Source organism: Apteryx mantelli, chromosome 3 (genome assembly GCF_036417845.1).
Source record: "Apteryx mantelli isolate bAptMan1 chromosome 3, bAptMan1.hap1, whole genome shotgun sequence".
Lineage (NCBI taxonomy): Eukaryota > Metazoa > Chordata > Aves > Apterygiformes > Apterygidae > Apteryx > Apteryx mantelli.
The window spans coordinates 79,673,269-79,688,374 of NC_089980.1; the positions used below are offsets into that span (position 1 = coordinate 79,673,269).

The following is a 15,106-nucleotide window of genomic DNA, read 5'->3' on the forward strand; positions in this document are numbered from 1 at the left end:
ATAAAAGCTGAATGCCAAATGGTAATGCTAAAATTGAAGTCATAAGTTACATGAAGACAATTTTGCAGAAGCAGTAATTTTTTTGATGTAATATTTGAAAATGATCAATTCAAATTCTGCTTTTGAAAAATTTTCTGAGCTTTGATCTTGCTCCAAGTTTAGCCCAGAACAACTATTATATGGCTGACATTAAAAGTCTCAAAACAAAGTGATTTATAATGGAACCAGAGAAAATAAATCACTATTTCAGAACTTCCTAAGACACCACAGATTAGATCCAGAAGGTCAGACAAAGTTGTCACTGAGTATTTGAGCTCTCCCTGCTGCAGCTGAGGACCACAATACATGGAAAAGTGAATTCAGTTAACAAACTAAATCAGATATACACAATGACTTGTGCTGCTTGCCTAGATATCATTGGTTTTTTGGAGAGACTCTTCAATTATGATCTACAAAGATTGTAATATGACCACAGTCAATAACCTTCAACAAATTAGGAAGCAAGGGTTTATCTGGCTGGAAGAAATTTCACCAGCGCCCTGCTGAAGTATATTTGACTATCTTTGACCACCAAAATGAGAAAAGCCATTAACATCCTGAATTAATGGGCTTAGTGGTTTTCAAATATTCAAAGGTATTTTCATGATGGACATGGTGTGGATTCAAAAAGTTTTCCCTTTAACAAATACGGCTTCAATTTCAAAGATTTGATTAGGCTTAATACCATTAGGGAACGATTACTGATTTTATGCTGTTGTTGTTACTGCTTTAACTATCAGTTTCTGAACCAAAAATTGCAGACAGTTGGCTTGACCAAGAGTCAAGGTTTAGGAATGCAAGAGCAAATCCAAGGTACAGATGAGCTTCAGATGTGGACAGGCTTCATAGGGTTTAATAGGCTCTCCAGAGTTTGTCAGGTCACAGAGGCTTTTTTGTGTATGCGTTTGTTTCTTTATGTTTTTTGTTTGTTTGTTTCGAGCACTGCTGGCCTCAGCCAGAGCAATCTGAATTCATATGAGCAGTTATTGCATGCAACAATTAAAAAAAATAGCCTCACAACAAGCTTAGCTGTTTTTATTGTATACCATTTACAAAAAAACAAAACAAATGAAAATGATCTTCTTAATAAGCAACCCTTGATCACCACCACGTGTTTCTAAAACAGCCAGATGTTCACAGTTTAAGAAGCCAAATAATACTACTACTTTTTGTAAACGTTAATGGTGAAAGAACAATAATAATGGTTTTAGTCAATCATCATTAGTACTTGAAAGTACAAATATAAATTAAATAAGGCTCAAAAAACTTGTACAATAAAATCTGCTATAAACAAAGCTAATTAAAAAAAACTGCTCTCAGTGTTGTGGGTTTCATCTTGTTTTAAAATCAAAAGCAGTATTTATTTTCTGAAGCATCCAAATGAATGTTCACATCCAGATGTCCTTACAAAGAAACATGATCTTCATTCTTTCCTCATTTTTTAATCTGTTTATATTACATTTTACTTCTGGTTGTCTTTTTCTTCCTTGGCAATCCTCTTTGTCACACCACTGAAATACTTCTCACGAAAAGAATTGTGTCCCTTGTACGGCATATATTGACCATCCAACGAGTAAGAATTCTGATCTTGATCCTGCATGGTATCAAAAGGCAAGTGTTAGAATTTACGGTAGTATGTTCGGTGTGTGTTGCCATCGTTTGTCCTCAGAACTTTTTCAAACAATTGCAAGCAAAAGTAAGTATTTGCCATTGAATTGCAAAAATTAAGTCATCAGATTGATTAAAGAATTCCAAAAATACAATGATAAGGTTTTCATTAGGATTAAGAAGAACACAGACATCCTACTGCAAACTCTAATGTTAAACACAAATGAGAACTCATATGCAATGGATAATATGGCATGTAACATTGACAAATACAATCTGCAAGCAGACAAGTTGTTTTTTTTTAAAAAAAAGTATTCATTCAAATTTCCATTATTCTACTCTGTGCAAGTTGTCAATATCAGACATTTGAAACTTGAACTATGCTGAATCACTGGAAACATCTCAGCTACTATCACCAGAATTCAACCCTTCCATGAATGAGGAGCATAGGTACTATGCCACACGGACTTTTGTAATGGAAAATCTAAAGATTAGTTTCTGGAAAAAATACCACCTGGAAAATCCAATCACTCAGAGGTTTGTGGAAAGCAGATACAAACAGAAGAACATGAATGACTAACATGAGCTCCTACAAATACTGAAGCACTACAGAGGATATTTTCCTTGTTTAGCTTTTACTGTCCTCTGAAAGAAAAAATTAACATTGTAAACCCTTACACGTAACACCTATTTGACATCAGTCAAGAATACAGTTTAGAAAGTTTGACCATTATATGCACAAAGATTTAGTTTGTCACATACAATGGTTTTATACAATTAAATATTGAGATACTTGTCAACTATTGCTATCAATATTCTAATAAATGATATATCAAACTTAAATTTCAGTGCTGAAGAAAACTGATGGTGACATTAAAAACAGTTTAGCACTTAGGGTTGATGTCAGTTTATCACGCTGACTAACAAGATGGAACTGATACAAACAATCACAAGAAAAATCAAACATTACAAAGAAAAAATAAAAACACAACAGAACTAGAACTCTTCTCTGAAAAGTGTTTCTTCTCGATACACACTCATGGCGTACTGCAAGTTTTTACTTTAAGCAATGCAGCAACATAACAGATTGGTTCATTACTTAAGTTTACAATTCAGAGTTATTCATTCATACTTGAAAATGAGGTTGCTCTAGAATGCTTTAGCACAAGCAGCAATAACCTGGAAGTAAATAAAGTCTGTATTTTCATACATTACTAAACTAGTAAATACAAGGGTGAACTGAACTCTAGTGAACTCCCTTCAGCTATTCTGTAGCCCTTCTAGGCTTCACCTAGCCAGATCAACACCAGATCCTGCTTTGGAGCACACCCTAAGGCACATACTAAAGGAGTGAAACAAAGACTGGTAACACAGCAAGATGTGTGCATGTACAAGTGCCCTCTTCTGGACACAGTGAGATATTCCTATGGAAGTAGTTTTCATCTACTATCCGAGCAGATACCAGTGGCGTGCCACTGGCTTAAATTAACTAGCTAAATGTTAAGTTCCATGTGGAAACCTAATGTGTAAAACATGCACATCACCATGAGGAAATCAGTTCCATTTAAATACTGAGAAGTTGGAAAGTAGTAGGAGAAAATGACCTCATTAAACCTATTACAAACATAGTATTATCTATTGTCTTTTGATCACCTGTGAAACACAGCCATCTCTAATACCCTTCTCAGGCTCATAATCAACACGCTTTTAAAACATCCATGGGAAAAATTACTACTGGGAGACAGAAAACAAGGAGGACTTAAGACACAGAAGACGTTCTTCTCTGACAGTCAGCCTGTACCCACTAGTTCTCCATTATACAGAACCACTCTGAGGAAAAGAACACTTGTCTTTCCCTTGAATTTGCAGGCCAATAATCCCTCTTCAACCTAAACATATATTTTTTAGATATCTCATTTGGTATATTGAGTGGGAAGTGTTTTAATGATAATCCTATGTAGTTTACATGTTTTGAGAAATGGATGGGATATTTGACCCTGAAGGATAATGATACATGAATTTACAGTATTTTAACATAAAAATTAAACCCTATAACCTCTGAGAGGTCACATACCTGTATACCATTCATCTTGATTCCTTAAGTAAGAAAATGCTGATCCAGGGTGAAGGGAGGAAGGAAGGAAGGAACTAAACCCCACCCCACCCCACCCCACCCCACCCCACCCCCAAGCTGGTTAGGGCAGAGAGAGGACGTGATATGTAAGAGAATAAACTTTAAGTTAAAACACAGCTGTAAGAGGAGCATCTGCATTCATCAAATGGAAACAGGCTTGGTGCATCACACAACAGCAGAATCCGTTTTATAAATCCATACCTCATCCAAAGCTGTGCTTACTAGACCAGATGACATTTGCGTTCAGGCAGTGATTTCTTGTGAGAGCTTACAAAGAGAGCTCCTGGCCCACATCATAGTTCCAGCTGAAGAGCTTCCATTTCCTATCTCCCCCCTATACAGGCATGACTGCCCAATAAAGAAGGTAATGGTTTTAAAGAAAAGGCACAGACTGGGGGCTGCTTCTTAAAAATGGAAGAGAAAACAAGAAATTCTGAACTATTTGGAAATGCCACTCAATGCTAACATTTAGTAATCAAAATAGTTTTATGGGGAATACAAGAACTGATCAAAACAAAAGTAGTTCTTGGATTTCAGAGTCTAATGATTTCTGAACGAATTCTAATTTGGGTTATCTATTCTAGTTATTTTGTACCTACACAGGGAGCTGAAAGGGTACAATCTAAACACTAGTGACAGGCCGCATTTAACTCTATGGAGACAAGAATGTGTCAAAAGTTCTTATTCATGAAACTATTTATGCTAATTGGATTAGAATTTTCTTGGGCATCAGGCAACAGTTCATTTTAATAAGGAAGCCCATCAAATATCCTCAGTTAAATTCTATTTTGAGCAGCATGAACTGGTAGAATATGCATTCTAAAGAACTGGCAGAAATGTTTTGCAGTAAGAGGGTGGGCAGGATGCAATAATGAATAAGTTGGACCAAGTCACAGAGATGATTTCAATTAAAGATCATACCATTATCTGTTCTCCCTTAAGCCCATTAACTGTCCAGTGCACTCAACACACATGTTTTTCTTTTCCCTAGTTTTTGTTTCTTGTTTTTTTTTTTTTTAAGGTTAAACTCAGAACAGAGCTGAACTGCAGTGCTTGAAGGGAGATAGTCCCTTTCTTCCTCTTAACGTGACTCACTGGACAATGAAGAGGAGTATTGCTTGTGCTACACAGTTTTATGTAAGGATGAGTAGAAAGCGTAAGGAAGCCTTTGTCACTTCATTTCCTTTGGAACAACTGTACAATGTCAGTTTTCAGGACAAAGTTTGTAACTGGTTATTCTGCATAAAATAGTGAAACTTCCCAAGAAGACATTTCCTTTGGCCAAGTGTCAAGATTGATCAGCAATAAGCAGCTTACTTGGCAGTAGGTCAGGTGTTTCTGCACTCTACCAGCACTACTAGAAAACAAAGATTTCTTCCTTTATTTGTAAAGGTCAGAACTGAAGATGTTGTCTACCCGCTGGTCATTCTTTTTTTTTTTTTTATCATCCTTGGTTTTGACTTTGAATAAGTTGACTTATCAAAACAGCAGTCTAATCACAAACAACAGTCACCACATAAAACTTATACCCTGAAATGTTTTACAGTGACTCCTGTGACAATCCAAAACCAACAAAACTCTTGTCAAAAGTGGATGCTACCGAACTGCTTTCAGCTAATTTGAGTTTTCAACTTAATGTTTTTTCTAAAAACAACACTAAAAAAGGTGTCACACATTTCCAATAAATAATAAAAAAAGGAGAAGAAAGAGGAGGGAGCTTACGATAACAAAAGTGAACTTTGTTTTTATTTAAACCTTTGCAGATATTAAGTGTAATTCAAAAGGTTTTTATGACTCTACAGGCCTCAGTTCAGCCTTAGGGTAATTACCCACATTCAGCTTTTGTTTAAAAATCTTCTTTGCCTTATCACAGCTTCCTACCACTCTACATCTGGTGTTGGACAGTAGCTACAGAAACCATTTGTACTAACGCTATACAGCTATAAACAACATCATGTAGTTTCCAACTCAAGGACAGAAGGATCACATCCAGGAACAGACATGGCTGAGTTTGGTAGGAAAAATTCAACACCAATAAAGATTCTTAGTGTGACTGTGTGATGTGGAAATGTTAGACCCACTCAGCTTTGTGGATTTTTAAGCCCAATGGGCTCAGAGCCCTTTCCTGGGTAGTCATTTGTTCAGAGTTTGCCCTTCAGTCAGGTTTTCCATTTTATCTTGCCATATAATTTTTCTAGGTGTCTTTCTCAATCCTTGTCAATTAGAGACCTCTCCTCCAACATTTTTAAGAAGTCCTCATTAGAAACTTCAGAATTAGGTAGCATTTACCAGCCAAACAGATATGATACACCTCTGTAAGACTGCCAGCAGAGGAGTAAAATGAATATCAAAGTGTTAGCAATTCTTCAGTGGTCAAAAAAAACATTACGGGGAAACCAACAAGCCTCAGAAAACAAAAAGCTAGATGCATCATTATAAAAAAGGGAACACCAAACAACCATAGAGTTAAAGACTGTTAGCAAGTCCATCTCTTCTGAAAACAGGGCACTGACCACCAGATATAGATTCCCAGGAACCCTTTTGGGTTACTTGGTAGTAACACTGTAAGTTGTTATATTCCAATTTTCTTAGCGACTAACCACTTACCAGTTTGACATTTAAAATAAAAAAATAATAATTCAGATATAGATAGAACAGAATGAGACTTTTCAGTCTTATGTAAGTAGATTTTTAAAGGCTCTTGAAAAATAATCTGGCACAACAAAAAGTGCATTTTCATTTGGTTCAGTCCAGAATAATTGGTTCAAACTGTCTCTGACCTAAAGCAAAAGACTGGACTCCTACAAGATAACAGTTCACAGACCTTACAATACAAATCTGCTGAGCCAACAGCTACTCATATTCTTCCACTACCACTGCATTTCAGTTCTTAAATATGGACACCCACAGTTTGGAGAGCTGAACTTCCTTCTTTACTGCTTCAAAAACTCTCTCTACAGTTGAATGAGGCTAGGCTAACACAGACCTACCTGCTCTAATATCACCTACCTTAGAGAGTTCTCTCTCAGACTTATGGATATTGGGGAGATCCACAACCATTTAATAAAAGAAGAAGGGAAACTAAAATCCACAGAAAAAAGGGCAATACCTCAGGCTAGTAAGCCCTCACCTCACATCACATCTATTTTGTTCCTCCCCCATTCTGTGATTCTGTTCTTCACTTCTCTAGCTCTGTTCATCTACCTTTTGAGTTTTAGAAAACTAGAAGTGGATAGCTGGTTACGGTTAACTGCCCTCTACAACAACTGCCTTCATTCATTCATCTTTATTACTATTATCATCACAATATTTTAAGATGGGTGGCTTACTAATGATCACTATGCTTTTCCAAAGTAAGCCTTAAATGCTTTCTAAAAAAAAACCCAAAAAAGCAAAACAAAAAACCCACATCCACAACTCTTCTGCTTATATTGTGCTCATGCTGGAAAAATTTATTCATTTCAACACTGTGTTCAGTAAGAAATCTTTTTCAGTTGGCACAATTTCATTGTAAACTTAAATAGAACAGACTGGACACTTAAAAGACACAAGTTATATATCACCTTTTGTGATGTTTCTAATCCAGCATCTATGATCTATGATGCTTATGATTGATTCTGATAGACAACACTTCAACTAGACTTATTCTCACTTTGCTCTCCTGTACATTGTAAGCACAATAAAACTGTACCATCAATTTCATGTTGAGCACCTGAGGAAATTCCTCTTAAGAGTTTAGTGTTAATAATGGAATGGAATTTACTGTGAAATTCACAATTCATTATGGGTGGCAAACACTGAGGATACTGAAGGACGGCACAATGATCCTACATAGTTTGTAAAACCTTCCAGTCACTTGCGAATACTACACTAAGCTGAACTACAAGGGATACCTGAGTTCCTGTTATGAACCTGTTCAGTAAAGCAAACAGGAACTGCCTGGAAACATAATACCTGTATATGAATAAAGATCCATCCTTTCATATGGGAGGGGGGGGAGCCTGCGGAAGTATGATAAAATTCACTAGTTGGAGCTATCTGGTCAATCAGAAACAACTACCTCAGAAGGCTTTTTCCTATCTTAGTATCTCAAAAAACATGTCCTCAAGAGTGAAAAGTATGAAATACGTCAGTTAAGGGACACTGGGGAGGAGAGGTATTAAGGTAGTAAGATGCCAAACAACATGACTAAAACAAACAGGTGCTAGCTAAGGAATCAGCATGTATCTTGTTATCTGCAGAAGTACTGCATCACCAGAAACCGTATATGGGCTTTTGGAATCTTTAAGTTTTCTAAAAGACTTCTGGTGTCCTAAGCAGAAGCACCTGCACAGCTTTATCTAAGCAGTAAGCCTGACCACCAGCATCAGGTGGTCAAATCTAACCATTTCCAGATATGAACCTGTTAAAGCATGTACTGAAGAACAGGCAATGCACAAAACAAAAGTAACAAATGATGAAAGCCTGTCTATAGAAGTATTAATATACTTTTTAAATTAGAACATCTCATCCTACAGCACTGGTAATCATACACCTGCTAGCATACAAAGAATCCTACAGAAAACACCCATGAACACCCTGAGACATGCATGTCAAAATGTTTCATAATTTACCTTCTGGGTTTGCTATTGACAAAGTTGGCAGCTCTGGCTCTGAATTCCACATACGGTATTTTACAAAAATTCAGGTATTGCTTGAGAGGTTCAGCCATCATTAACATTGTGAGTGTAGTACTGAAGTCCTGCTGTGTTATTAGTGCAAGCACCATGCAGACACAGCAGTCTGACTCTGTCTCCTGTCATTTAAAATAGCTCTTCCATCTGACAAGACAAAACACCTGCTCACCTTTTGTATGCATTTTCATTAAGAACTTGCTTCACCCTGGTTTTGTATCTCTTAATATAACCAGGTGAAAGGAAAAGGCAGAAAGAATGGGAAGGAGACTTGAAGGCAATATTCTCATGTCTCAGTGCCTCGGGAGAGGCACTTAGTGTTACAAAAAAAAAAAAAAAAAAAAAAGGAGGGCAAAAACAACCCTGGTTTTGCTTCGTTCTGCTTATGCGACAGGTACAATATTTTTTCCAAAAGCTACATTCCCCTTGTCCCTCTATTGATTTAAAGATCAAAAGTACCACTGTAAAAATGAAGTGACAGAATTGAATATGGTGTACCTATACTGCCAGATCCATAATGGCATTTAGTACTTTCGGGGCACCTAATTATACTTTGGAATGAGTGGGAATTTTGGCATCTAAGCATCTTTATGGATCTGATTCACACTGTCCAGTTTTCCAAGAAAAGCATATGCAATTTCCGTAAGCAAGCATAACTTCAAGATCCTTTCACACTGTTACACAGCTTGCCCAGAATGAGAAGTTTACCAAAAGCTGAGGAGAAAAAGAAAAGACTAAAACCAGAACACTCTCTTCAATCACTACACAATTTATTTTAAAGAAATGTGTGGCAACTTTACAAAGCTCTAACTCTCATCATAAAAATCTCAAGAGCAATAGAAATGAAGATCAAATGTTGAATAGCAGACAAACCTTTCATGAATGTAATAGCTACCATTTTACACAATATAATCAGAATTCAAGCTTACCTTGAATTCTTTCACCTTTTCCATGGTTATCAGGCGCCTTGATGTTTGGCTGGAAAGCATCTGCTCACAGTTACTAATTAGTTTCAGGCACGGGTGCCGGGGAATGATCTCTTCTGTATATCTGGAAGAAATAAACATTCAGACAGTTATAAGCTCATGATTTGGATCACTTGCACTGGAAACACAAAATTCATACAGATTCTTTATAAAATGGCTTACCTAGGAAGTTGCTACAACTTTTAGAGTCTAAGTTACCAGATACTCAGGTATTTGTGCTCAAAGTTTTTCCATTATGTATTCCAATCATCTTGTGACATAAAACATGTAGAATAAATGAAAATCTCCCTGTAAATAGGAAGAAGGGTCCCCACATCCATTTTCTACATGTACTTACACGTTTTTAATGTATGTATGCCTGCATCTTTTCAAGTGGAAAATATCTCAGGCAATCAGGAGTAATAACTTATTCAGTCAGGAGCTATGGTTTTAAAAAAGTATTCCACAGGCAACATATATAAAGGTGCAGCCACAGGAGACTTAACTCCTACTCCCTGAAGGGAGAGCATTATGCTTGAATTCCAAACCATATTAAAACAGCTTCCAATAGACAGTGACATTCCTGGAGTTCAGAAGTTGGTGTTACAAATGTATCACATTATAATTTGTCAGCTGAAGAAAAAAAATTCTAAAGGAAAAGATACCAATTACCTTTTAACATCAGCTGGTAGCAACACTGGCTAGCAATTAAATCCTGTCTTCTCAGCAGTCACAATGTTTTAAAAACCTCCCATCTTATAAGCACACAAGTTTCCCCAGACACAGCTTTCTCTGGATTATATATCCTCTTTCTACTTCTCCAGATGCTGAAAGTGGAATTTTGGATTTAAGAGCTATGTGTGAGAACAGGGAGAGAGAAGTATTGACCTAGCTAATAAGATAAATACGAGATCAGACATCCTTCCTATATACTGCAATACAGACCAGCTATTCAGGCTTAGTTTTTGTAATAAGCTTATGTATAGTATTTATAATAACATACTACAGAAAATAGTATATGATATTGTCAGTGATTATAATTTCATATAAAATGATTACTCTCATGATCTCCCCATGCTTGGAGGTCAACAGGAGTCAGTCATTAAAAAGCAGAACTAAATAATGTTCACACCTACCATTTGAACTTAAAAGATACAAAGAAGGAATTCTGTATTTTTCCTATATAGAAGTGGATTTTATGAATGCACTTTACAAAGTAAACTTCTTGTTCAGGTAGAAGGAGGAACCTCATATAGCACAACTGAAAATAGCTCTCCTTATATATATGTATAGGCTTGCTGGGAGACCGTAGACAAATCCTCAAAATGCCAGCTCCACAAAACTATTTATACACACAAACCAGAGACAGATTGAGGAGAGCAGGTCCAAGAACAAACAAAGCACACATTGCAAAAAACAAATTCACCTGCCTAGCATTAGCCTGACAACATAGGGAAGTGATGTAAACTTCCCTAGACCATGGTTTTGGAATTCATTACCAGTAGTAGGTTGGGGGGGAGGGGGCAGAAGACCCTCATTTGACAGCCATGATAACCCGGGATTTGGTGGAAATAAATTTCAAACAACTGCTGCTATTTTTAACACAGATTTCAAACACTCAGTTGTTTGTACAGTATTTGCAGTTAAAACAACAACAACGACACATTATGTCGTCCTAGACAAACCCTGTCACAAAATTTTGACTTAAAAATACCAGTTTTGAAGGTTTAACAGCTTAAGGATCAAGCTAGGTGTTAAGGGAAATCTTGACATTTCTTAGCTTAAAGGTAAAAGTGAGCTGTTATACAAGTAAGACGATACAAAATACAGACTAGAAAATAGGAAGAAACTACGCTATATTGCCTCTTCGCATCGTTCCAAAGCTTCCAGATCACCAAACAAACTTTCAGTCACTTCTTGTACCTGAAATTAAGTCACTTCTGCTAGGTAAAGTCAGAACATGCTTTTGACAGAGGCGAATCAAATGAATTCTCAGCTGTTTTTTTCCTATTACGTAAGACTTGTGAGGTATTTAGTACTGTCAAACTGCCTCTCACTTTTACAAGGGTCAGCACTCTGCCACAATATCTTAAAGGTTTTTCTTCATAACCATATAAAAGCCTGACAGCAAAGGAGTTAAAAGAATTCAGATTCAACAATGATTTCAATGTCAGATTGAAAGAGTAAACTTTGGAGTGAGTTGCTATCTTGCAGAGTAAGAGATCATTATCACTTTGTTTAAAAGCCTTGTCTGTTAGCATTAACATACATAGTCCTTACTACACACTTTCAGGTGAAACTCAGAACATTATCAAATGAGAAATAATAGCAGTGGTTTTAACATAAATCCATTTTAATACAGATTTGTTTTTAATTTAAAGTAATACACAAGGATCATAAATAACAAATTAACCTGATGGCAGGTGTTGCCAGGGGATACTCAATAGCTCAATGTATTACTAACCACCATCTTATCTTTTCCCCATATATTTGCTTTAATATTTGTTCACTTGTTCCTCATTGCAGCTGAAAATAAAGTGATTATACTAATATTCTGTGCTTGCATAGTGACTTCAGCATTTCAACCTTCACTGCATAAAGTCAATTCATAGTAGAATGTACAAATTTACTCTTTAAAAGACAACCAAACTAGAGTTTGAGAGCTTATCTCCCCAGAACATCAGCTAAAGTAGAACCAGAATGTGTAGTTCATAGTCATCTAAATTAAACACTGTGTATTGCTGTACTGAGGAAACACACTCTTACCAATGTACAATGAACAGATAAAAAAAACATTCTGGTATATTAACAAAGAGAATGAACTCAGTAATTCCAGAGAGTTTACTGGCATGGAAATCACAAGCACACAAGGCCTATGAAAAGTTAAACATGTACAGACAGGCATTCTGTCATATTCATTCATAACAATGAATTATATTACAGTCAATGGCATTTTTTTTGTCTGTGAACAGTTTTACAAGAGAAAAAAAAGTCTAAAATACTAATTCTATCAATCAAAAAAAGAAAAAGACATGCAAGCTACAAAAGTGCACTCTTCTGTTACCGAAGACCACGCAGAGATCTGATGTAACAGTCTGCTGCTTTGCGATTCCCAAATTTTCAAAACAGTATGTGATATTATACATAGGATTGTCACAAGCCATTTCCATGGTGAAACCTGGGTCAACAACCAGTTATATACAGTGTAGTATGACTGTACGTAGAAACATATGACAGTGTTGAAGCTTTCTTCAGAGTCCACCTACATCCGGGAGTTATTTAGAAACAGCTACTATACATCAACTCCCCACCTTAATATAAAACAGTTTTCAAAAAGCAAAAAGACCCCTTAGATAAGAGTTGCAGAACTAGGTAGGTGAATAGATGTGTCTCCTCTTAAGACATTCTCTGACTTCTTCAGACACTCTCCATCTCAACACTTGCCACTTGTTTGAGCACATTTACATCTCATTGTCCTAGAGCATCACAGTCCTAATCTCAGGCTGCACTCCTGAGCAGACATCACCACGCAGGCTCTGCTGGCCTCTCTCCCCTTTAACTGGTCTACTTTCCTGCACTTCCTGCCTCTCATATGCCATTTCTTAGTCACCTGACTTTTAATTTCTCAGAAGAAAGTTAAGCTAGTGGTGCCAAGCCCCAAAGAGCCAAGAATGTTCTCTTACAGAACCTGGTCTTGAACCTCTATCAACTACTCTAATAGAAACACATATTAATAAGTATCTTTCTGCTACTACCTTAGAAATACTCCTGCACTTTGAAAGTCTAATTTTCAAAGCTTAAACCTCAACCCACTGGACACGTGTTTACAAGGACATGTGAAGGCTTTTCTTGTCGGAAACAGGCAGGAGTTATCTCCATTTGAAATCCTTATTTCAAAATCTGCTTTCCTCCACATGAAGTTTTAATATTGAAGTCTGAGCATGACTCTTCAGTGCAAGTACTATGAAAATTATAGCTGTAGTACGCCCCAGAAGAAATCATGGTTAGAATGTAAAATTCATTTTGACATACTACATACCAGAAATCAAGAATACATACTCAGGCCTGTATATTGGCAGCCAGTAAACTAATCTTCCTCCCATCACCAGATATTCTGCTGCAAACTTCAATAGGTCAAAAAAGATGTCACTCAGATGATAGCTGGATGAAATGAAGATGTGATTTTCTGTGCTAAACAAAAAAAAAATTACAGGAGTAAATATAAAAGTGCAGGTAACACCTGCATTTTTTAATTAAAAACAAAAAGTACCATGATTTGAGATTTGCAAAACTACCTACGACAATCTAGATGTACAATTTCTACTCAGAAGAGTAAGATTTTCCAAATTCCTCTACCAACTCCTTAAACTATCACCTTTAGTACTTGGAAAAGTCACTGAAGCACAGACATGGTAGAAATAGTTATTTTGCACATCATCTTTCTCAAGGGCAATTTAGAGTAAAAGATAGAAGACAAGGAAGGCCATGAAGTGGAAAAGCCATGTGTTATCTGTGGAGAGAAAAGAGCAGTGGAAAACCAAGACAGAAGGTTAAGGTTAAACAGAGGTATTCCACTTTAGACTGGCTTCTGCAACTTGCAGGAACTGAAGAGAACTTTCTAAGGATATGAAATACAAGGTAAAGGTGGTTCACAGAGGTGAGATATAGGACCTGATATTTGAACACATGGAAATGATAAGCAGGGAGAACAAAAACAAGAGGATTTCTGGAAGTGACATAGTAGTGACATAGTAGTTTTGCAAACAGAATAGAAAGGGCTTTTCTTTTTTAATTATTATTTTATCTGCTGACAGCTAACCAAGAAATAATAAAGATTCTAAAACTGTGACTGGCTTCCATCAAGACATTTACATGATCTGACAGATAGATACGTTACCTACCTTCTTTCAGCTGACTTAACTGTTTCCTTTTGAGACCCTGTCCTGCGAGTAGCTTCTCGGATACCATATGGTGCTATATAAAGCAAATACATAATGCGGAGATGAGAAGTTCACTCTGCGCAAATAACATCATGAAATTATGTTATACATGCACAACAGTGCACAAACTGTGGCTGTTACAACGCAAAAACTGATAAGGGTAATTTCTTCAAGATCTGTTGAAAGTTTATTGCTTCAAAAGATTATTTTTAAAGCTGTTTCAAAGAATGCCCCTCAGTCGTAAGAGGCTTCTAGAGTACTAGACATCAGCTACAACACAGAGGATAACGCTTTCCTGTCTTAATAACAAGTTAGTTCATTAAGAGATGTTTCTTACATCCCCAACATATGACAGGTGATCCCATCCTCTTTTGTGTGACAGACAAACATCTCTGCTATAACACCTAGGAAATCTTTTTCAAAATGAAATTGCATATATTTGTATTTCTTGCTAAAACACTACACAAATGGTAATTTTCATACAGATATGAACAGACAGATGTGGCTTTTCTCATGTATTTTTGCAAACTTCTAATGGCATAACATACTTATTTCATGTTTAGCACATTTGCTTTTGAAAGATTTATTTCAGCACCATGAAAGCACCAATATCTCCATTTTGTACGTGCAGAAGCTACAACATAATTTACAAACTCAATTCTAAGTCATATTCATATTACACATTATCTTATTGACAAACAGGCCAAACAAAAAATCAACAGGCAACTCATGGAGAAGTCACACTCC

At 36.4% G+C, this 15,106-nt stretch overlaps 1 protein-coding gene across 2 annotated transcripts in view; it reads right to left on the bottom strand.

The window, feature by feature from the left end:
- Positions 1-1,058: 1,058 nt before the first annotated feature.
- Positions 1,059-15,106, bottom strand: part of TRMT11 (tRNA methyltransferase 11 homolog) — a 31,832-nt gene continuing 17,784 nt past the window's right edge. For both annotated transcript variants that reach the window (XM_013958907.2, XM_067293762.1), the window contains exons 10-13: positions 14,321-14,393; positions 13,479-13,610; positions 9,384-9,504; positions 1,059-1,633 (exon numbers count right to left, since the gene is read on the bottom strand). In XM_013958907.2, coding sequence (XP_013814361.2) covers positions 1,502-1,633; positions 9,384-9,504; positions 13,479-13,610; positions 14,321-14,393 — 458 coding nt within the window. In that variant the 3' untranslated portion in view covers positions 1,059-1,501. The remainder of the gene's footprint in view (positions 1,634-9,383; positions 9,505-13,478; positions 13,611-14,320; positions 14,394-15,106) is intronic.